Source organism: Homalodisca vitripennis, chromosome 3 (assembly GCF_021130785.1).
Source record: "Homalodisca vitripennis isolate AUS2020 chromosome 3, UT_GWSS_2.1, whole genome shotgun sequence".
Lineage (NCBI taxonomy): Eukaryota > Metazoa > Arthropoda > Insecta > Hemiptera > Cicadellidae > Homalodisca > Homalodisca vitripennis.
Genome location: NC_060209.1, coordinates 171498414 through 171523095, shown reverse-complemented (window position 1 = coordinate 171523095; position 24682 = coordinate 171498414). Strand labels below are relative to the sequence as shown.

Below are 24682 nucleotides of genomic sequence, written 5' to 3'. Positions count from 1 at the left end.
TTAGTATGAAAGCAGAATTTAAATTTAATATAATATATAAATCTACTACACTGTACCTAATTTAGCAGCCATGACAGTCTCTGGTCGACGTGTCCTAAACTTCTCGTGGCTTATTTTAAGAAGACCGCACTTTTTTATTGTACCATTGATATCACCACAATGAGGGCAGATGCTCACTTTCTTCGCTCGGTCTTGAATCTGTTTGCGGATAGCTTTTCTCGCTAAATAAGTCAAGTTGGGATTCCGCACTTTAGCATAATATGACATCCTCTCCTTGTCGTTAAGTAACACATGAGCACACAGAGGATTCTGTAAAACATTCATAATGTGAGCTCTTTTGTAAAAACACCAAATCTAAATCCACAATAACTTGAGTTAAACAATTAAAACTGTATCTTTTAACAGAATAAAAATATAGCCTAATGATATTACCTTGCATATTGTCTGTAGTATGTTGATGACAGAACGAAAATAACCAATATGAAAGACTGGCAATTCAAGATCTATATAGCCGTAATGTCCCACGCAATCATTCAGACCCTTGTTACAGGATTGGCAGTTGGCATCCTTCTGATTTGTTCCCTATAACAGTTTGATATTCATACAGTAAGATACTGATTAATGTCACAGAAACAGTTGTCTCAAATACCAATATACCATAAAAAATTCTAAACTACTAGGGTTGCTTGGAAAATAAATTGTTGAGGCATATAATTTTTGAACATAGGGATAGTGGTGCGATCTGAGTGGCCGGTGTGTAGCTAGGTTCAGTTTGCACCTGGCAGTATCACAGTGAAGGTGACTAGGCTGTTCTTAGCGCATTAAATTAGTGTCCCAAATGGCTACCACAGTCAACTCTCCCACATACTATATAAAGTAAATATTTTTATTACATTTCTTTTGGTAAAAACATCCAACCAATGGAAATTCACTGTGATGGTGTTTTGTATGTGGGGAAGATATTGTGAATATTATAAACTAAAGTGGCCAACTGTCTGTGGCTACCGATAACCTCGTAAAACAAACCAATCATATGGTTAGAGAAAATTGTAGGTTAACAATCACAGATCTTTCAAAGCACTTTTCACAAAAATATCAAGAACTATATTGACTGAAACTGTGCCTGTAAAACTTCTACACCATAAATTGTGTGTCCAATAGGTACCAAAGCTCTTGACTGATGAACACAAACCAAAGAGAATGGGAACAGCTCTAAAGTTTCTGACTCTGTACCATAAAGAGGTGACAATGTCTAAACCACATAATTACTGGTGATGAAACATGTGTTTCTTATGTAAACATCAAAAAAATGACAATCAATGGAGCTGAGTCACAGCTCATTGCGGCTAAAATCGCTGTTACATGCATAGGTGGAAGAATTTTATTCAATAGGTATTGAAAAGTTTGTACAAGATACTAAAAATATATAATACTAGGTAATAGTGCTTAAATGTATATGTTAACTATGTTGAAAAATAGTTGTTCTTTCAAATGTATACAATAAAAATGCTGTAAAATTGCATGGAATGTTTTATGTATTGAAGTAACTTACTTTCTGAACAATGCTTAATATATTTTAAAAATAACAGCAGACAAATAGTAAAATCAGCAACAAACCTATATAAATTCAAACACTAGTTTCTGAAGACCGTTAACAATATTACAATGTATAAAGTTATCTAGGTTTCCAATGTTTCTGAGCTGTATGTTTAAAATAACTATAACACTTAATACTCCAAAAACGTGATGGTACAGCCAATTCTGGAGTAGGAGATGGGGTGTAGAGCTCTCATGTTACAGAGAACACGTCTTCTGCGTCACAAGTATTGTGTTACCTTACATGTCAGTTTATATTTATATAAGTAAAATAAGCCATTCTCATTCTGGAGGATTCTAAAATTTTCTTAATCACTTATTACATACCATTATCTATTACAATTATTTTGTTTAGGCATTCTAACACTTTTAAAAATCAAAATTTTAAATTTGTATTATTACTAGTGTTCTGATCATGTGTCTCTAAGATCAAGAAGACTTCTGTAAAAATAACATTGAATTTTCTCCCATAAAAACTTTCCTTTCACATAGGATGGTGTTAAATTTGTAGAATTGGGTCAGAACCAAATCACTATAATTTATTTTCTCTCGGACAGAGAACAGTCCAAAACCGCTTACTTGATTATTTTCTTCAATTGTTGGTTATGGAGAGTAGGCCTGATCATAACTTCATTTAAAGGTCAATTTGTAAGTTAACTGTCTGGACTTACCATTCTTCTGTCCAGAACCCCAAAAGGAACAGGAGTTCTTGTGGCATCTTGAGCGTACAAGTTTTTAGCTACAACGTGCAAATGAGCTTGCTGTTGCATCTGATGGGGGCCATCGACTCCAAAACTGACTTTGCATCTGAAAAATAATTTTTGGTATTATTTATTGGTATATTAATTTTTGGTATATACTAACCAACATTCAAGCTGGTTAGTATATACTCTTACAACAACAGTGACAGAGTATTTTATGCCAACTGATTGTGGTTTATAAAGATTTTCTAAACCTTAAGCAATTCTTTAAATGCCTTAAATGCTTTAAACAACATTTGATTCTGATATTGCAATTTATTACAGATAAGTACAACCTCAGACAAATTTTATTTTCATTAAAAGTTTACAAAAAATAAAACATTATTGATGATGGATTATTTTTAAATGATGACAAATGTCTGAAATCATATTGTCTTCACGAAATAGCTTAAATTCTATAGAGTTCCTTATGGGAAACCCTATACTGAATAAAAATAATAAACAATTAGTATTAACAGATTACATTATTTGTAACAATTTAATAGCATTGATACTAAAATCTAAGCTTTTATTTTTAGATTTCAGATGAATTGAGATTCATAATACAGTTTTAAACTATAGCACCATGTTAAAAGCTGAGCATTAACAGCATTAAGCTGGCAGCTGGCTAGCATTTTATACTATATATAACTTGCAGAGTATTGAGAAACAAATTTTATATAAACATAAAAAATTTTAATTACAAAAATAATATGTACTTTGTTGGCATTTATTTTAAATTTAACAGATAACAATTTATATAAATTGTTATCTCTAAAACTAGTACAGCTACAGAAACCAAATTTGGCACAGGTTTGACTAGGTAAGAGAAAATTTAAAAAAAATGTGTTATTTAATTTAATATTAACAAAAGGCATTTGTTAAAAATGTTTAAAGTCAAATAACAAAAAAGCCAGTAAAGTTATAAAAAATTTACCAGACACCGACTGTTTAGAGAATTTTATTGCGATTTTAAAGATACTCTTGTAGAAGTCAGGAGCAACAAACAACTGATAACTCTCAACTGTGACATGTTTGGCACTCCCGGCTTATCCATTGATGGATTTCAATGAAAAAAGTATCGTTGGAAATGTTATAAAAATTCCAAAATAGTTGGTATCATTTAAATAAAATCGGTTTGATCTGGCTGATTGCATTTTCTGCATCGATTTTTCAACGGATTCATAGACAGAATTTACTTCAGGATTCGGTACTAATGCACTATACGGACCCCACCTATTTTTTACAAATCGGGTAGAGTAAGGTTATTTTATGTTATATTACTATCATAACCTAACCTAGGTCAGGAGATTAAGTAGTGGACATGCTAAGCGGACATAAGAGCCACTGTCCGGCGTCTACCGCGCAGCGACAGTACAGTCAGTCCATGGGCGTCTCTATGCTGATTTGAGAGCTACATAAAAAGCCGTAGGTTTTTGTTCAATGGCGAGGTCTGCTGCCCGTGACGAAATTATGCGGAGGAGGACATGCTATGAAGTTGTATTCCGGTGAACAATACCCTTTTTGAAAATGCAATGTGAGACCCTGGAAGAGGAAAGTGGGGTTTCGTGTCGGTATGTGGTTTGAACACAGTAGGTTACCTTTTGTGACAACATTGCGTTTTATGTATTGTTGGTACGAGGAACTAAATTCAGTTAAGTGGTGTGGGCGACAGTTTGGAATGTCTATTCACAAACAGTGGACTGGAACAATTACATGAGAGAGGTATGTGTTGAATCTGTTATAAAAAAGAATGTTGGGAAAATTGGTGGAACCAATAAAATAGACGAGAGCTGGTTTACCAGACGTAAGAACAATGTTGGTCCTATTCTGCCTGAACAATGGGTGTTAGGCGGACTCTGCAGGAAAATTAATGCTAGATTTTTGGTTAAGGTACCGAACCGTTGTGCAGCTACACTTATGGCTGCTATTCTGGAGCATATTGAACCAGGTAGTGCGATTATGTCTGACTGCTGAAAAGTGCTGGATTTGAACATTTTTCAGTCAACCACAGCTACAACTTCGTAGATCCCAAAAATGGGGCCAACATGCAGGTGTACAAAGAATCTGGGGTAGTGCGAAGTGGCGCAATAAGGTCCAAAGGAGAACTCTCGGCATCATCTATATACCTACTTGGCGGAATACATGTGGCGGTCGACAGTAGCGGAGAATGGAGGCGATAGGTTTGATGCGTTGTTAGCGGGCATCGTGGCCTTCTGGGATGACGCCAATACACAGTAACCAATCTGTGTTCATTGTTGTAAATATGTTCATATTCATGTTACACATGTTTTTTACCTCCTAACTGTGCCCAATTTGTAAAAAATAGGTGGGTTCCGTATAGAGCATAGGTACCCAGGATTCCAGGGTTCACCAGATCCACTGAACTATTTGCTCACAACTACCACAGGACAAATAACCTGAAGGCTGGAACTATCAATAGATTACATAGGCTTAGATTTGAGTGAAGCGGACTTCTTCCAGGATAAATTCAAAATATTTGGTAATTCTAAGCAATATATGGGTCATCCTCGATTTTTCTCATATTACAATATAATGTTCCAATAGTCAATTAGAAGAGGAAATGACTAGAATTTCTTGCCGGAAAGCAGTTATAGAGAGCAGGCAACCGCCAGACGGTCATATATTGCTTAGAGTTACCTATTAGTGATCAGGGGCACTGACGTGATCTGGGCTTCAAATTTGGAACTACTCGAGTTAATTTTTTTTTTGTAAAAGAGCAAGCAGCGCGAAGCGCTGCGCAGCGGGCAGGCATCGTGCGTGATCCTTTTTTTATTAAAAATTTCTGATAAATTGTTATTACATATTACAATATAATGTAGGTAATGTATGTAAAACAATTTTAAACACATAATTACATGCTGGAAAGCAAAGTAAACCAATATAATCCGCCCAATACAAAATCTCCGTAAAAATTTGGTAAAGGAATCTGTGTCATTCCTTTGGCCTGAATCAATTCAGTATAGACGAAGATCACGCACGATGCTTGCCCGCTGCGCAGCGCTTCGCGCTGCTTGCTCTTTTAGAAAAAAAAATTAACTCGAGTAGTTCCAAATTTGAAGCCCAGATCACGTCAGTGCCCCTGATCACTAATAGGTAATTCTCGCGGTTGCCTGCTCCCTATAACTGCTTTCCAGCAAGAAATTCTAGTCATTTCCTTTTCTAATTGACTATTGGAACATTATATTGCAATATGAGTTGCCTGCTCCCTTATAACTGCTTTCCGGCAAGAAATTCTAGTCATTTCCTTTTCTAATTGACTATTGGAACATTATATTGTAATATGAGAAAAATCGAGGTTGACCCATATATTGCTTAGAATTACCAAATATTTAAGATGACGGTCATGGCTTGCCTCCCTATAAAACAATCTTGTTTGTTGCCCACACAGCCCCTATGTTGCATGCCTGTTTTCTCTGTTTATTAAAATTAGCTGTCTCTGTATTAATGATTGTATACTAATGTTATTATTTATTACTTGTTAGTGTTATATGTCAAATTATTAGTTTGGTCCTGTATATAGTCATCCACTGTTGGCAACTACTTGTTACATGTATATTGGCATTGCCGTTGGAAATAAAATTGTTGTTATTTAATGTATCCAAAGATGGTGCAACGGCTAACATCAGCAGCAACCAATAAAAGGTAGACTCACGGTCACAACACCATGTGACGTCTAGCAGAGACGTAGAAAGATGAAATATTACTCTGCGCGAGAAAAATAGTTTCATTTTTAATGTTCTATTACTTCATTGTTCGTAATTATTTCCCCATGAAACCTTTTTTTTGCGTAGACTTTGATAAGCGGCCTACACTCGTTATTCGGTTGTTTCTATCCAAAGGAATGATTCGATATTACTATTTGTTTTAACTTAGCATATGATTTCAACTCATTAGATATATTCAATTTAATGTAAACAATAAACAGCAAGAAGTAACTGATATTTTGAGACTTTTAAAATGGAGATGAATATGAGGAAAATATGTGAGATATTTCTCACGTGACGAGATTTGTTTAAGTGGCTTCAACATGTGGGTTTGGCTCCTGGTAACCTATGGGGAGAATTCTTTCCTCCATTTTACAAAGCGTTACTCGTTGATATCAAGCTGTACAAGTAATAAATATAAGGTATATATATAAATGTAAGGTTTCATTGGTGCCTAAGTCTAGGCCATAGTTGGTTTTGTAATGTTAGTGTTAAATTTACGCTTTTAAACTGTAATGTATGAGATTCTTCTTGTTACGTAATTTATTATACTCATTACTCTATTTAATGTTACTCTTATTGTGTACGATTTTACATATCAAAGTTGGATAATATGTCGAATTGTTCGATAAAAACCACCGAATAACGGTGTAGGCGACTTACTAAAGTCTCCCCCTTTTTTTTGTTTATGAAAATAATACAAATAGTTTAATAACTCAAAACTCATCTTTTGCCAGATCCATCCGTTAGTTTCACATTTGCCTGATAACTTTAATGTCCAAATTAACTATTCAATCATTTTATAATTCAGATTTGATCTCAGACTAAAGCTATTAAATCCTGATCTTTACTTGGGTCTAGGGTATGATAAGCGGACCCGGTTTTTATATCGAAATTGGCAAACGATATTATTTAATCATAACTATCGATATCACCAATCGATACTGATTAATTATTTTGAACAATTTACTTAATCTATATCAACAGCTATAAACATTTTCAAATAATACGCATAATCGTATTATTATTATTACTATATATACGACTGTGTATATATAACAATAATAATAATTATTATACACACACGTAATATATAATTACGTGTGTATAATTATTAACCAATTCAATAATTATTACGACATAAACCATACGAATTGTGATTCATAATTATTTATGAGTTTTCCTGTTTGATCGATCTTGTTCGGCTTAATTTATTATTTATGTCATTTCTTAATTATTTACGAGTTTTCCTATATTCCTTTAAACTCTTATTTTATTTAAAACACATAATATTGTTATGTAGGACTATAGATATTTTTATATTTATTGTTAGTCTAAGATTCGAGATGCGAATACTAGGTATCGATGATTATATTCTTCGATTTATAAAAAAACTAGGTCCTCTTATCATACCCTACCCCTTTACTTTTGTAGTTAAATTCATAGCATCCATTTCTATGCCACTTACACTAAACATCTAAAAGTAACATCTTAAACTAGTAATCTAAGACATAGATACTGTTCATTCATTGTTGCATTACCTAGTGAAATTGTGTTAGAGTTGAGTTTACTTACATTTTTCTAGTTAAATCTGTTTCTCTATACTGTTCTTTGACCATTGTGGTCACGACTGAAACCACTTTTAGATGAATTCGAATCTTATTTGGATAATTTAATATACGCCTGTTGTAGATTTACATTATTCACCGTTTAAAACTTCATACAAAAATAAAAGAATTAGCAAATTAACCTCAATTTCTCACAAACAACATAGGTTACGAAAATCCAAATGAAACATCCTCTCCCCATACTGTCTGTACATCCTTTTTTCTCATCACTGTAGTAGGCAACTACAAAGACATGTAAAGGAATGTATTACATATATAATGGTTAATTACATGTAAACTTGGTTTGAGTGAAAACGATTATAACTCATATTTGAGTTAAACAGGGTTTTGCTGTAGACTCCGTGTCATGCATATCACAAGTATTATGGCAAAGATCTTATCTTTATCTTTAGCAAACCCTGTCCTAACTTGCTCTCCAGTTGAGCTCTCTCCCCAGAATAATCCCCGGACACCTCACGACTCACTTTAGTCTTGACACCCATCTCCATAATCATAATCAAAATGTAACCAATCAACCAATGTTTACCCACAGACACCTGTTAATAGATAATAGTGGCAACGAGTTAGTACACGTTAAGTCTATTCGGTTTCCACTATGTTCAAAGGCCCATTTATTAATTTCGTGATCTTGATGTTAAAATTACCACTCACAATAATTACAATGTTACATGAATAATCTTCTGTAAAGACATTACTACTTTTAAAATCAGCCCCCATTACTGATTTTAACAGATCATCTAATCAGGTATTTTGTACCTGATTAGATGATCTGTACTATATTCTACATGAGATGAGATGGAACTCCACACTGGGGCAGCTCCTGGTCGTCCTTGCACTGATCGTCGCGAAAAGAAGGCGAGTGAACTCTTTTACAGAGCAAACCAATCCCAGAAGTGAGTTATAAAGGCTACATAACCCGATCGCCCATTCAATCCTTCTGGCGAGCACAACAAGGTGGTCAGTACTCTGCTGTGAGTGATTTTCATGCCAAATGGAGGTCAGGATAAATGGCCAGTGACGAATTCAATAAGAGGTTTATCACCATTGTAAACTATAGAATCTGAAAAGCTATAACTTATCATAAAATTCATCGTTCTCAGAATGATTTATATAGTTTTAAAGAATATGGCACCAATTCTTTGCCAAATGTTTCTTCTGCCTCATATATATATATATATATATATATATATATATATATATTAAGAAAGCTAAGTTAATATTGCACAATGATTGTATAGAAATAGCTATAAGGAGTTTTATTCTAACTTATTATACGGAATTGGGTATTTTTTTATCATCTGGAGGCCACTATTTTAGATGAGTTTTCTTACTGGGAATCTACAAAAACTATACTATTAGAAATAACAGACTATATTTGACTTACAGTAAAAATTACAAATCATTATGACGATCGGTTCTTGTTTTCTGCATCCAAAAAGGAAGCGATCTTGGTGGGTAGGAGGTATCTAGCGATCTGTCCCTACCTACTATTTGCTAGATAGATAGATATCTGACGTTTACGAGCGTTCATGTGATCTGAGCTGTAATTTGGATACTATCTCTTTATTCCTCAGAAGTGTAGCCTACCGAAGCCCGCACCGATGGCCAGGGGTATTTTAATCGGTACTTTCCCAATCTTAAATTACGTGCCAGATCATCCAATCTAGTCACAGAATATGCATATTTAGAGTTAATGCTTTTGTATTTATGCAATGGGATAAATTAAACTACAACACGCTGTTTTGGTGATAGATCGTTTTACATTTTATCTTTGCACTTCGGACAAAGATGATAAATTTCCTCAGGACTACCTTAACGGCGTTTTATCGTTCTGTGAAAATTTTGAAATCTTAATTTGAAGATATTATATTCCAGTTGATGACTTTGGGATTTGTAACAGACCCTTCCTTGGTGCTCAAATACTTGACAATATAGCCTCATCAACATCGGTTGCTGATATAGGATAAATTCATGAATACAAATAAGTAATCACTTATTACCTATAAGTAACATCATAATCTTTTGAACCGATCGAGATTCCGGTACTTTGGGATTATACCGACCACACCAGTATGAAGAACACAAAAATAGAAATTTATAGAAACAAACATGATAGAACGAAAAAACAACTCTTCAATTACAAAATTACAAACTTACAAGCATTTCCAGGTATAGTGATCGGTATTGTTGTCGCTGTTATCTTATCTTTCTCGAGAATCCTGATTACGGCAGGCCGCGCGGCATCACGTGATTTGCACGGTACATCATTGCCTTTCCATTACAATTCAATTTATATTTCTGATTAGCCCCTCTAGAATTTGATATTTTACTGATAGGTACTATCTCGAGGGATGTTTTTCTTTCGTCGACATCAGCGCGGGCTTCGGCAGCACCTTCGGTGCTGCCGAAGCCCGCGCTGATGGCCGGAGGCACTCGCATTTTGGGTGGCGGAATGTGATCAAGAATAAAAACAAGTTTTGAGTGTTTTTTTAATAAAAAGTTTAGTTTGGTAAATGTTTGTTTTTGTTGAATTTTTGTGTTTGGAGAAATGTAGAGGTAAAACACGGAAGTACAACAAAGCGATGCACCAGCTGAACGGGCGGCGAGACTCTGCAATCACGTTATCTACTAGACGCTCGACTTTGACCTCTGTCTGAGGATGGGGAGGTGTTTGCGATAAGACAATTCCTGTTTTATATTGACGAAATATTGTTCTACGCTAATCTAGTAATCAGTAGAAACGAAATGTGAAATAACGATTCATGTCTGGGTGTGGTCGGTATAATCCCAAAGTACCGAGATTCCATTTGGGATCTTTTCCATCTTTTTATAGCTTGCCAGTCATTATGAAGATTATAACAACATTTTTATAACTGCTTTCCGGCAGTATAATTCTTAAAGTCATGTACTGTTACTGCAAGAAATGCTGCGAGAATATTTTGTACGGCTGAAATGGAATTATGATAAATTGTAAAACAGTTCTTAAACTAAACTTAAGTAAAGATTATAATTGAGCAGATCTGATACAAGCGCTTTCGTGTATTCATATTATATTACTACATTTTAACTTGCATTTGTATAGGCCTCCTCTGTTGAACCCCTGAATGAAGTCACAACTATCAAACCTAAAATCTTATATTCAATCCATGATGTCATACTAATTACGAAAACAAGTCAGTTAAATTCTAAAGACGTATAGCTAAAGCCGATTCTTACAAGAGAACAAAATTAGTCTCGCCTGTTTCTTTAGCCACAAATAAGTAGGCTAATTCCTATTCAGATTCTTAAATATTTAACAATAAAATTAATTATCAAATATAATTATCACATATATATCAAATGATGTATCTCATAAATAATTAATCCATTTATTCCTTAGCATATAAATTGTGTAAACGATTAAACTATTTAATTTTTTCTGCAACTGCAATTAACGAGCTTCGATTAAATATTTTACAGTTTGCTTGAATAATATAGCTTTCAATATTTGCGCTGGTTATTGCGTATTGGTTTATTATTGTTGCAATAATTATTACTGTATGTTCTCCTTTATGCTCTATATGGTTAAGTGGTTTCCATAGACTATTAACTCTTTCGATTTTAGGGTACATATTCGAACTAATCCGTGGTATTGTTTTTATGATATTTGTTGCAAGTACTAACAGTAATACGCAGTGCTGTTTAGCTTAAAAAAAGGAATAACTTCCCACCATTTATTTTGTTCGTCGGTGGTCATTTCCGACTTCTTGTCCACCTGTTTGGTTGACCGCCTAGCCTAACCTCTCTTTCCTGTTATCCTTTACATCCAACGAAACTGTTTATGTTGTAAGTTAGTAAAAATGACTACAGCTATTTCAAAGAAAAGAAAGGTAATTTGAGCTTATTTACTATGTTATAATGGTTTATTTGATTTATTAAGTCCTTATTTTTAATTTGTGTATTGTATTTACAGGAATAGTTCGGGAAATGAATGGATGAACATGGATTAAAATCAGTACTTGGTTAGTGGTTCAAATATGGTTTATCACTTTTTAACTGGATTTATAAATATTTCATTTGAGAAAATAAAATTTATTTATTTACTGGTTCACTTTCTAACAACTCGCATATCACTAGATTGATCTAAATAGTTCCTATCCATTTCAAATGCAAATAATGTTGGTAAAATTCAACATATAAATTAATAAAACTTGCTAAAATACAAACTTGACACAACTAACCTAGGCCTACATAGATTATGTAACTTAGTTATTTGAAAACAAAACACTAATTGTTTTACTACATCACTCCCGTGCAAGGAAAATATATTTCAAAGCATTTATACCACTTGATTAAATAATATTACATATTTGCAACAAGAAACGTAAATAAAAAACTAACCAATACATAACAACAGCAAAGATATAACAAGAATGATAACTAAATATGATATTCTTCGTCTTTCCGACTTGTATCAAAGATCGAAAAGTACCGATCTTCTTACTAATCGATACATTTATTTATCTGCTATCGAATGCTACCATTACTTTCGTCAAAAAACATTATAGATACTTTATAAAGTGGCTTTTTCACTGCGATGTTTGACCGTCACTGCGGCGACTGTCGCCAGTTGTTGAGAATGATAGACCGTCACTGCAGCAGTCGTCACCAGTTCCTGAATTAAGATTATAGCTTTCATGTTTACTAATTAAACCATCTTAATATTATATATTTTTACGGTAAATCTTAAGCTCAGCGACTACCGCTCCAATCGCCGTGATTTTTTGCATACTAACACAGGTTAACGTAATTTCACAGAAAAAAATAATCCCGATTATCGCCGTAGCCGTTTACTCCCCCCCCCCAAAAAAATGTCGGAAAAAATATAATTAAAAAAACCTGACTGACATCGCATTTATTCGTTTTTTTGGTATTATTAGTTCGTAGGGCAGTAGTCCAGGTACTACTTCTAGTATAAACTCGTCTTATCTTATCAGTGATAAACGCGTGCCGGTTACCTTTTGCTTGTAATGAAACCTGCGTTAGTTCTGTCTGAGTTTTGTGTGTGTAAGCAGTCATGGCGTGATCTGGGCTTGACTTTGCAAGCTCGAGTTAATTTTTTTTCTAAAAGAGCAAGCAGCGCTGCGCAGCGGGCAAGCATCACGTGATCTGAGTTTTGAATACGCAAGCTAGGGTCTTTTTAGCGTGTGACAAGAACCATCGCACGCCATGTCAATAACTTCACTAATTATTCCTTGTCCATGTGGGTTTGTTTGTTTACGTCTGGCGGTCAATCGAAGCTGTCCTATAGGTCACGTGACCCGCCCGGCCAATCGGAAACTTTCCTGTTTGTCACGTGACTATTGTAAACTCATCAAAACTACCATGGTCGGCCATTGTTTTTAGTTTGATAGTCGAAAATCTCGTTATTTATGTGTTTTGTATTGCCAACATTTTACTGCCGAAAAACTGGTTTTTATATGTTAGCGATAATCGGGACTATTTTTTTTTTTTTTCAGTGAAATTACGTTAACCTGTGTTAGTATGCAAAAAATTACGGCGATTGGAGCGGTAGTCGCTGAGCTTAAGATTTACCATTTTTACTTTAAAATAAATAAAGGTATCACATTAAAAATAATTTATTTGTCTTACTTGTATTAATTGTGTATTGTTTGCTTCTTGAAAATGTAATAACTGTTGCAGATTTGTTCTTTTTTAAAACTTTACATTTCCTCTCCAAAACGCCCAATAACTCTTGTCTCAAATAACCATTTTGTATACCATTTAGTGAACTTGAAGGAAATATACACACTTATTCATATTATAATTGACAATCACTTCATTTTATAATACTACCGTTTGTTGTGGTAGTTTTAGCACAATCCTTTTCATTCTTTGATATTATTATGATATATTTTAACTATTAAAAGTTATCATTATGGTCATAATTTAATAATAAATGCCTTGCAAAACATAAAATAACATAAATTAATCGAGTGTTTTTTCTTTTTAACACTAAGGACAAAAGATGCATAACAGATGTTTTGGGTCTGTTATACTGGAATACACTGATCAATCTCATCAACTTCCAACCAAGTCAACCACGGTTAATTTAAAGTGAGCCCTCCCACAAGCTTTACCCCAGACTAGTGACTCTCAAAGGTACACCAGCCTGCAAGAATCCTTAACATCAGGTTCGGGAATCAAACCTGTGATACCAAGACCAAAACCTGCGTATGAGAGTAGTGCCTTAGATCACACAGCTATCCTGACTTGGTGTATATGCAGATAGCTCACTAATGATTTTGCTATACACTTATCCTTCTCTTTGTACTTTTTGTCTTAGACAATTCATCTTGTGTAGTTCTAATGATGTCAATGTAAACAATGTCTACCCATCATGATTGTGACTACTGATACCCCAGATTCATATCTCAATGTCACGATCACATCCTCTAACACAGTCCGCGATCACATTCTGGGAGAGTTAAATGTTGATACCGCTGTTGTGAAAGTAAACATTTTTATTGTGATAGTTTATCGAATAAAAATTAAACAAGAAATACTCAAATACAATAATAAGGTAATTTGGTATTATCTGGAAACTACTCTGTTCCTATCTGCTATTAATTATAATAACCTAATCTAACCTACTTTTATTGTGTGATAAGTAGTAGATATGGACAGAGTGGCAGTGTATAGTACCAAAATACGCTGAAGTGTAAATAGATGGCAAGTATATGTCAATAAATATAGGAGTCAACAGTTACAAACTTTTAAGGTCAGTCACTGCATTGAGAGACATAAAAATAAAATTCAGTTTTTAAACTTTGAAGTTGTACTTTTGAGAACTTAAAATTGTTTATTTAAACTACAAAAATATGAAGCCACCATCTTTGTATCAGGTTTTTGAATTGAAAAATGAGTGGAATGTATCAGTTTGTTGCAGATGGAGTATTTAAAGCGGAACTCAACGAGTTTCTAACTCGAGAACTTGCCGAAGATGGTTACTCCGGGGTGGAGGTGCGAGTCACTCCCACCAAAACTGAGATCATCATCATGGCCACCCGAACACAGAATGTGTTGGGTGAGAAAGGGAGACGTATCAGGGAGTTGACGTCTGTTGTCCAAAAGAGATTTGGCTTCCCCCCTGATTCTGTTGAACTATATGCTGAGAAAGTGGCGACTAGAGGACTCTGTGCCATAGCTCAGGCTGAATCTTTGCGTTACAAGTTGATTGGTGGACTTGCAGTCCGAAGGTAAGTGTTAATGACAATAATAATGTTAATGCCAGTTTTAAATGTTATGTTAATACGCCTTCTTGTCTAAGTCTGTGATGCCAACATTTCTCAGCCTTACAACTCCATTTGTTTAAGTAGCCTCTTATATTAAGTTTTAGTCCATTTATGTGTCAGGAAACAAAGAAGTTTGTCAGTAGAAATTATCTACATATTAATGTAAGCTCATATACAGTGGACTACATTGTGTTTGTGACATTGTACCTTTCACTACAGTGTGTGCAACTTCAAAAATAAAGAAATATTGTGTTGTATTGTAATTCTCATTAGATATGACTTGAACTGTACTTTAAAATAATTTTAAATAATTCATGCAAAAAAACAGGTTAACTTGTTGGAAGTCACGAAGTAAATATAGTTGACGCTACTTTTGTCATTATTTTGTGAGTTCCGCCTTAAATACTCCATTTGCAACAAACTGATACATTCCACTCATTTTTCGATTCAAAAACCTGATACAAAGATGGTGTCTTCAGATATTTGTAATTTAAATAAACAAATTTTAAGGTCTCAGACGTACAACAGCAACTACCAATTTCAAGTGGTTGCTGGTCATTACCTACATAAAACTTCTAAATTTAACAAGATGAATTTTATGTCTCTCAATGAAGTGACTGACCTTAACAGTTTGTAACTGTTGCATCCTATATTTGTTGACATATAGTTACCATCTATTTACACTTCTGGGTAATTTGGTACTATACGGAGACCACACTGCTCCTATCTACTATTTGTTATGCGATATAAGTAGATAAATTTATACATATGTATTAGAAATAGACAAAGCTAAAGTTAACCTATGTATTACAAATAGATAAAGCTAAAGTTAACCTTTATGAGTGCTTCACGTGATCTGAGATTCAGTTTAGGTACTGTTGAAGGTTTTTCTTCTTTGTTCATGCTGAAGGTGCTACCGAAGCCCGCACGGCTAAGGGCATTACCGATCAGAAATGCCCCTGGCCATGAATAAATGGCGGGCTTCAATAACCCTGCATTAATGGTGTAAAAAGAAAAACCACCCTTCAGATATTACACAAATTAATCAAGCTCAGATCATATGGTTACAAGTGAGTACATGGTTACGGTTTTTTGTTGTAAATGGAGGAAATCTTATAATAATATCTTATAATAATGTTTAATTAATTAACTTAGGTATTGATGGTTTTCTATTAACACTTTCACTGCCGACAACGTAATTTGACGTCGCGCAAGGAGTTCTATAGACTGCCGACAACGTCATTTGACGGCGCCGACTTTTACAGTAATAAAAACTCATTTAAACGACTATGAAATTCGGCATTGATAGTCATTCGCTAATTCGATGTTTTTGTTTCTTACTCTATGTATTATAATCTATGAAATGTTGTTGGCAGTCATCTGTAACATCGGAAAAAAAGTGGTTTGGTTTGATTACCGCTTCGCGTCGGGGGCGTCGGCTATTTGTTGTCGTTCTGCTACCGTAGTTCGTCGTCTGCGTCGTTATTGTTTTGCTTGCTATTTACGTTTGTTTATGATTGTTTTTGTGAGTAAATACAATGAATCGTAACAGTATTGAAGACAATCAAGTTCTAGAAGAGTTTACTCAGATGTTCAAGTGACAGTGAAAGTGATGATTTATTCCAAGATGACACAGATAATGATCCCGATTTTACTACTGATGGACTTCTTGGAGATGCAAGTAAGTTTGTTGACATTGTAATTTTTACTCAAATAACAAATATAAGCAAATTAGTAATAAAAACATTTATTCTTGTGTTTTGTAAATAATTGGTTTATTACAGAATTTTACAGTTTATTGTTTATTTTCAGCTTCTGATGAAGATTTTGATGATGTTCCTGGAACAAGTGGGCTAGGCCTATCAGACACTCCCAATAGACCAAGTACAATTGAAACTAGTAGTCATGAAAATATACTTCATCATGAATCTAGTAAGTAGATATGGTTTTGTTAGGCAGTGCAGACAATCTTTTAGGCTAATATAGCCTACTGCAACAAATTTGTTTGATAGTGTAGGCTATTTTGTTTTCCTTTGTCAATAAAGTTTATTTTGCAATCCTTTATAATAGTCCTGGGCCTATTGTAGAGTAATTTAGTTTGTTTATTGTAGGCTCTGAAGATGAAGCCATGGAAGAAAGCCCTAGGCCTAGAGCCATCCGTGGAAGGGCCATTGGGGCACAGTACAGCTAGGCCAACTGTTCGAAGAACTCAGGCTAGACCTACAAATACATATAACTGGACTGACAATGATGTGACTCCAAACATTCCTGTGTTTGTTGGGCAAGGTAAACTGCAGACAGGTACAGTTCTGGAAGAAGGATGTTCAGTAAGTGACACATTTTCTCATTTCATGACAATGATATAATAACCCTATTGAAACATCAAACAAATCTATACGCCTCTCAAAAAATAAGACAATTGAGGGCAAAACAGGCACTTTCACCTTCTTGTAGGATGTCTGGAGTGGAAGAGTGTTAGTCTACTAGAAGTAAAGAAGTTTTCTAGCAATAATTATACATATGAGCTTCAGCAGCAGACCACAGATCCAAGATCACTGGAGCACTGATCCTGTTGTCTCGGTGCAATTATTGCCCTAATATTATGGAAGGAACAGATTTCTTTTGATTCTCTCTAACCTTCATTTGAGTGACAGCTCAGTCCAGCCTAAAAAAGGAGAACCCGGTTATGACCCCTTATACAAAGTTAGGCCCACTGATTGATCACGTTGCTGAACGTTTCAAGGAAACTTACCGCCCAGGGGAAAATGTAACAATTGATGAGGGGATGTGCAAGTTCAGAGGAGAAGACTTTGTTTTCAAACAGTACATGCCCCCAAAAGCCTAGCAAGTATGGAATAAAATTATATATGGTGTCTGAGAGTACCTCTGGCATATATTTGGAATTTTCAGGTTTTTATTGTGGGCAAAGCAATGTTGTTACACAGATTGTAATAAACTTACTGGGTAATCTTGCTGGCGAAGGGCGTACACTCTATACAGATAGGTATTACACAAGTCCAACTTTAGCTACAGCATTAGAACAGCTAAAATACAGGTATTGTAGGAACTGTAATGCCAAACAGAATTGGGCTGCCACAAGAACTGAAAAAAAACCCCGATTAGAGAAAGGTGCTCAGTTGTGTGTCCGTAGGGATGGAAACCTCTGTAGCCATATGTTGGAGGGACAAAAAAAGATGTCCATATGCTCAGCACCAGACACAGAGCTGAAATGGTAACCTACACAAACAAAACAGGCAAAGAAATGACCAAGCCACAGCCTGTGTTGTAGGCTACAACAAGAACAAGTATGGTGTCGACTTGTCTGACCAGCGCATGTCATACGGAGCTTTTGATCATAAATCAATAAAAATGGTGGAGAAAGCTTTTCTTTCATGTAATACTCATGTGCCTAGTTAATTGTAACATTATTTACAATAAAGTAAATAGAAAAAAAATTACCATGACACAATTCATGAAAAAATTATGTGGGGAGATGGTTGTTCAAGAAGATGTTCCACCAAATACTAACGGTAGGCATCTAAGCAGACTACAAACTGGGAAGCATTTCTTAGAAAAGATTCCAGTGCCTGAAGGAAAGAAAAGAGCTCAAAAAAGGTGCAAGGTATGCTCTTTGATAACTAAAAAACAATCAGGCAAGGCTGCAAGAAGAGACACTTCATATCAGTGTAGCGAGTGCAAAATTGCCATGTGCAAAGAACCATGTTTCAAGACTTTCCACACTAAAAAAAATAATATTCAGCATAAGTAAATTTTAATTGTAAACATGTTGTAGCTATAGTGTTAGTAATGACAATTCTAAATACAGAAAAAAATAATAAAAAATATATTATGCTACAGACTAGTACATGGTGATGTTTTTTGGTCAACTTTTTATTTTTTACAAAAACGTTATGTTTTAAGTTTTCAACCAAGACTTTCTGTTTGAAAAATATTTATGCATGAAGCATCTGTGTAGAAAGAGGAAGAACTTAGCTTTAAAAAAATGTAAGTCCTATGGTTTTCTTATAATTAGTTAAAAAATTATATATATTTAAAAATCGTTAAAAATGGGCGGCAGTGTAAGAAAGTTGTCAAAAATTAGGAGGCGGCAGTGAAAGTGTTAAATGATGTCTGTCCAATGAAAAAATGTTTTTCTAGCGGACATAACATACAGGGCTCTTAAATGTTTTTAATTATAGGGACTACAGTAATCAGTGATTACTACTTATAAAAAACTTTTAATAAGACGATCTGTGATTTGTGATATTGAAGTGCAAGTTATAAGTTATGAGCACTCGTAAAGGTGAACTTTGGTATTATTAGTAACATATTTATGATGATCTATTTATATTGTGTAATAACAAGTAGTAGATAGGCCGCTGACCATAAATTAATTCGTGCCCGCGCACCAAATCAATACGATCCGCAATGGGTTAAGGATGTCAAAATTTGCTAAGCAGAACTGACATCAGTGTCATCGTCCAGGTATGAATGCTTTCCTGTTGGATGTCAGCACTCTCACGTGACACTGATGAACTCATTATTGTGATTGTTGAAGATGTCTGCCTTAAACTCCAATAGGAAAATTGTTTTTCAGACTTTATGTATAACATTTTTATCAATGCCACGGGGAGAAAAATAATTGGGCTCAATGGTAAGGAGTTTGGTCTGCTTAGTGAGCATTATTGTCACTTGAGTTGAGTAAGTGGTTAAATTGTAATATTAATAATGTTACTTTTGGCTCATGTAACACATTACAACAATCATTTTGTGTATATTACAGAATGTATTTTGGGTGTGAATGTATAATATTACAATGTTTGCCAGGGCTTGATATGGCGTCCTGCGGTTCATCATGTAGAGCAGAGCCAAGGGCTGCGCGATCGTGGTGTCTGGCAAGCTGAGAGGCCAGAGGGCCAAGTCTATGAAGTTTGTGTGTATATATATATATAATATTATAAATGTTTGCCAGGGCTTGCTATGGTGTTCTGCGGTTCATCATGGAGAGCAGAGCCAAGGGCTGCGAGGTCGTGGTGTCTGGCAAGCTGAGAGGTCAGAGGGCCAAGTCTATGAAGTTCGTGGATGGCCTGATGATCCACAGTGGAGAGCCTTGTAGAGAGTACGTGGATACTGCCACTAGACATGTACTGCTCAGACAAGGTTTGTATGACACATTTTATTATTTTAACCATAAAGTGGTATTTTAACCCTTTAAGGAGTATGGACGTCATATGACGTCTTCCTTTGATAGTCTAAGATGAGTAGCCTAATGGATGAAATAAAAAAAAAAAAACCAAAAGGAGTAAATAATTAAAATCTTTTAAATCTCTTAAAAAATGTTTATTTACATTTGAGAGCTTAATAAAAAAGGACTATGTGTTCTACAAGTCAATATTTCAGTACTTTTTCAAAATCAAATGTCCTATTTCCTCACTATGGCAGTCTCATCAGTATTGTCTGCTATTTGGACAACAGTAACAAACTAGATGGTTGTTTAACAAATATGTCACTCTCACAAGATAAATATGGCCACAGTATGTAGTATACAAGGAATGGCTAGTATAATGTGGTGTAGTGATGGGAGAATCGAATACTTTAAAGAATCGAATACAGTGAATTCGAATTCACCCCTGTATTCGAATACTTTTGCTCAGCTGAGCGTTTCTAACAGACAGGTCTAGACCTGTCTTACTTGTTTGTCACGAATTCATCACTGTATTCGAATACTTTGGCTTTTGGTGCTTCGTATAAACAAGTCATAGCCATGATATACGAACTTCAGAAGAAATATCTTTGTTTACCTGCTACTTCAGTTCCGTCTGAAAGACTATTTTCCACAGCAGGTCCTGTCACTAATTACCGTAGAAATAGACTGAAGAAAGAAAACCTCAATAATATTTTGTTTTTACACAACTATATAAAATAAATATTCATATTTGTTTTTATTGCTTAGAACTGTAACTCAGTTATTATATATATATATATATATATATGATATAATATTTATTTTTAAATTTAATAATTATACAATTAATTATACTTTTTTTTTAGTATTAAAATTTGTAATTATTTTTTAAAATTATAAATCTCCCCTAAATTATTCATTTCAAAGTCTCCACATATGTATTCATTTTAAACCTCATATGAATACGAATACAGCTCTTGGATATTTTATTTGAATACTATTTGTCAGAATAAACGAATACTCCAGGTTTGAATTCAATTCTTCCAAAGAAATTGTATTCATTTCAAAAGTATTCGAATCCATTTTGATGTATTCGAATATGTGAATACTCTGGCTGTATTCGAATACTATTCGATTCTGTATTCGATTCTCCCATCACTAATGTGGTGGCATATTCTGACAGCAAAGCGATGCGACCTTGAGTCGGTGGCTTCTACCGGGTGTCAACTGCGATCTGGTGGTAAAATCAGATTACAAGTGAATGCGAGCACAAACATGGAAGTTAAGTATGTTGCCGATAGATGGAACCACTTTACAGACTAATCTACCTAAAGGCAATCAGTAATAGCAATGCATTTACGATATTCAGCTTTGGTCGTTGACTCCAAATGCAATATTATTCCATAACAACCAATTCTGAATCTCTTTCTTTAAAGTGCTGCTGCTTGTTTTCCTGTTCTCTTTAACACACTGATACTTTGCATTGTCCATCACTACAATGCTGTTGGCTGTTAGGTTTGGTACCAACTTTTTACCAGTACCAAACGTGCCTCGTGGTGCCATGAACAATGACAATCCTATCCCCCTTACCTACAGGCACTGCTATTCCAATCTCCTGTGGGCTGTTCCAGCATGATTACCATTAATGTAAGTTCATCGTTATAAACAATACATTTGCCTTCTTCTCTGTACTTTTAAATTTGTCTCAGGTATTTAATACGCCAGGCAACAATTTCAGACCTCTCGATCAGTATTTTGCGATTGGTTTGACATTTTTTCCAACAAAATCCAAGATTGTACATAGTTTTTCTTAAAAGTGTTTTTCCGCATTTTAAAATTTCAGCCTCCTATAATTCTTTCTTTATTTTTGCCAATGTAGGAAACACTTTTTTTACTGTATACATGTAGTAAATTTTTCCATGTTTACAAGTTCTTGTAAAGTCATCAATTTTTTTCTTTTTCTCCTATTTTTCCCATAGGAGTTGAAAAGGAAAGCCCATCACGAGTTTCAAGTGTCTGTTTTCCTTATCTTATAATCTGTTTGATGAGCATTGGACCAACTCCAGTGGTCCTGTTGGCTTCATCAGCCAGGGTATACTCTAAGTTATTTTCAACCGACATTTCTTTTAAATATTCAGTCAGTTGTACACTATTTCCCGAGCCTGTCCCTTCAGAGGCCTGCCAGAAGTACAACTGCACTTTTTTGGTGTTGCCATAGTTTGTCGAATTAAAGCCAAATCAGCATTGTAATGTAATAATTTGTGTTAAAAAGGCATCGATAAATAAATACCACAATATGATAAATAAAACACTAAAAATTGTTGAAATTGACACTATATTTGGAAAACGGGAAACATAACATGGACACAAGTGCTTGTACTACAGAAAATCATTGACTTTATTCAAACCGTGTACTGAACAAAGAGTTACATAACAGCTGGTTTACAAACCCAATAATAATAACAGCTGTTAACAATAAACATTTGTTAAAATACTTCTTAATTTATTATACTAACATATAAAATAGATGCAATGCACTATTCTTAACATAAATAATATTCGTTATTCCTTAACAACGAGAATAACAAAACATAATGTGATTCTCCAATAACACCAATACAGGGAAGCAAATCACTCGGTTCCCACTTGTGTCTTGTAAAGGAAATAGATCGAGCAGTGAAAGGGGGGGTGGCGGCAGGCGTGGTCAAGCTCCTGCTCCTCCTTCCCCCTTTACGCAAGAAACCTTCATGGAGGTCGCTTTCAAAGTGGCTCATTTATAATCATAATCTTGTGAACGAATAGCTTACTCTCATTATCATAACATCTACAAATCAGATGCCATTCGCTGTGCTTTGTGACCTTCAGAAAGACCTTTAGGTACATAGTACTTATGATTACCTAACATTTCTATGGTTACCATAAACAAACTAGTTCTGGATTTTTTTTATTTCGATGCTTAGAGATTGTAAAACATCGATATTCCCTAACTTCGTTGATCTTGTCAACAAGTTCATCACTCACCACTGAGTTCATCACTGTGTCACTCCTTTCTTCGTAAATGTTTGTTCATCAACAAACCCACTCACTTCACCCATAAACAGCACAAAGTTTCCTATGAATAATTGCCGCTGAATGTTGTTTTGCTATGTAAAATCTAATTACAGCACACACTTCACATTTAGCGGGAAACTCAATCACAGCACACATTCTGCACATACATAAAAAATTAATGAATGCTCGTACAACCCTTTAACTGCTATGGCTAGATGCGGATGGGTCTGCCTCATGCACCAGTTTGTAAGAGGGCATGCTGCCACCATTACTACCAGTACTGTAAATGAATGGTGGTTTGTTTTAGAATAGCCCTCTTACATCGAAATGTTTCAGATTTAATTTATAATTAAAATAATATATTTAAATATGTGATGTATTTTGTTTCCAGGGGTATTGGGTATCAAGGTGAAGATTATGTTGCCTTTTGACCCTGATGGCAAGATTGGTCCAAAGAAGCCCCTTCCTGATAACATCTTTGTGGTTGAGCCTAAAGAAGAAACACTGCCTACCATTCCCACAAGTGATCACAAAGCATCAGCAAAACCTGATACTGTGGTGCCTGCTGCTATTGTAGCTTAAATAAAAAGTATCTTTCTTTTGTATGTCTCACTTCTTTGGTATAATTAAACCCCATTTAACCCATTTAACTGCCACACTGGAGATATATCGTGCATTACCAGTATTGTGCACAACTGACATGCCCGAGCTACCTCGTTTTTAAATCATCACCTGTTTTGAGCTAAATAAGCTGAAATATTGAATTAACATTGTAAAAAAAAGGAGGCTGAATAATTTTTTTGTTTTCTGTTAAAATTAAGCACAAGTTAAGTGAAGAAAGAAAACTAATTTCAGTAGAGTAGAGGAAATAAATGGCTACCATTGAGATCTCAGGAAGTATTAATTTTACAAACTTTATCTTATTTTTTATGCTTATTAAAAACGTAGTTGCAATTTTAAAATTATGTCATCATTTTCCAATATGACTGTCAACTTTGAAATTTCCTTACTGACACAATTTCAATTTACAATTAGATTTTTACTGCGGATTTGTGTTTGACATGCAATTCTAAGACCTTTTTATTATTGGTGATATTTTTATACAGGGTGTAAAATATAATTCCCAAACAATTACAGGTAAAGCAATGAAACTTGTTACATCATTGCTGCACCTATAAATCTACTTTTTGAAGTAACTACAATTGTTTTTGTCATGTCATGGGGGTTGGCCCACAAGGAATCAGAATGAAATCTTAAATTAGAGCACAAGTCGAATAGTACATAAAATTAAAGTTCTCTATTATTACAGTACAGTGCCACAAATCTGATTTGAAAAGGTGCACTCATTAAATATTAAGCTGGTTACAAATTTGAAATATTTACAATGTATGTCCTATTCTAGATGATGTAAAATTCTTGTCTTGGCTCAAGTTAATCTTAGTAAATGAATACTGGACTTAAATAGTTTTAAGGTCTTTTC

The 24682-nt window shown here is 34.6% G+C and overlaps 2 protein-coding genes across 4 annotated transcripts in view; one reads left to right on the top strand and one right to left on the bottom strand.

Annotated features, from left to right (window-relative positions):
* Positions 1 to 7882, bottom strand: part of LOC124357774 (DNA-directed RNA polymerase III subunit RPC1) — a 55807-nt gene extending 47925 nt beyond the window's left edge. Inside the window, exons 1-4 of one of the 3 annotated variants that reach the window (XM_046809816.1) lie at positions 7640 to 7882; positions 2268 to 2403; positions 433 to 582; positions 57 to 309 (exon numbers count right to left, since the gene is read on the bottom strand). In XM_046809816.1, the coding sequence (XP_046665772.1) occupies positions 57 to 309; positions 433 to 582; positions 2268 to 2403; positions 7640 to 7683 (583 nt within the window). In that variant the 5' untranslated portion in view covers positions 7684 to 7882. The remainder of the gene's footprint in view (positions 1 to 56; positions 310 to 432; positions 583 to 2267; positions 2404 to 7639) is intronic. The other 2 variants (XM_046809817.1, XM_046809818.1) reach the window with 2 other exon arrangements.
* Positions 7883 to 11403: 3521 nt separating this feature from the next.
* On the top strand, positions 11404 to 23814 carry LOC124357773 (40S ribosomal protein S3-A-like). The gene is made up of 4 exons (XM_046809815.1): positions 11404 to 11561; positions 14611 to 14930; positions 19939 to 20126; positions 23594 to 23814. Exons 1-4 carry the CDS (start codon positions 11532 to 11534, stop codon positions 23782 to 23784), a joined length of 729 nt encoding a protein of 242 aa, XP_046665771.1. The 5' UTR covers positions 11404 to 11531; the 3' UTR covers positions 23785 to 23814.
* The last annotated feature ends 868 nt before the right edge of the window (positions 23815 to 24682 follow it).

Excerpts from the sequence above, each read along its gene's own strand:
- LOC124357773 (XM_046809815.1), top strand. The coding sequence starts at position 11,532 with ATGACTACAGCTATTTCAAAGAAAAGAAAG. Across the intron at positions 11,562-14,610 it reads CTATTTCAAAGAAAAGAAAG|TTTGTTGCAGATGGAGTATT; the intron begins GTAATTTGAGCT and ends GGAATGTATCAG. Across the intron at positions 14,931-19,938 it reads GGTGGACTTGCAGTCCGAAG|GGCTTGCTATGGTGTTCTGC; the intron begins GTAAGTGTTAAT and ends AATGTTTGCCAG.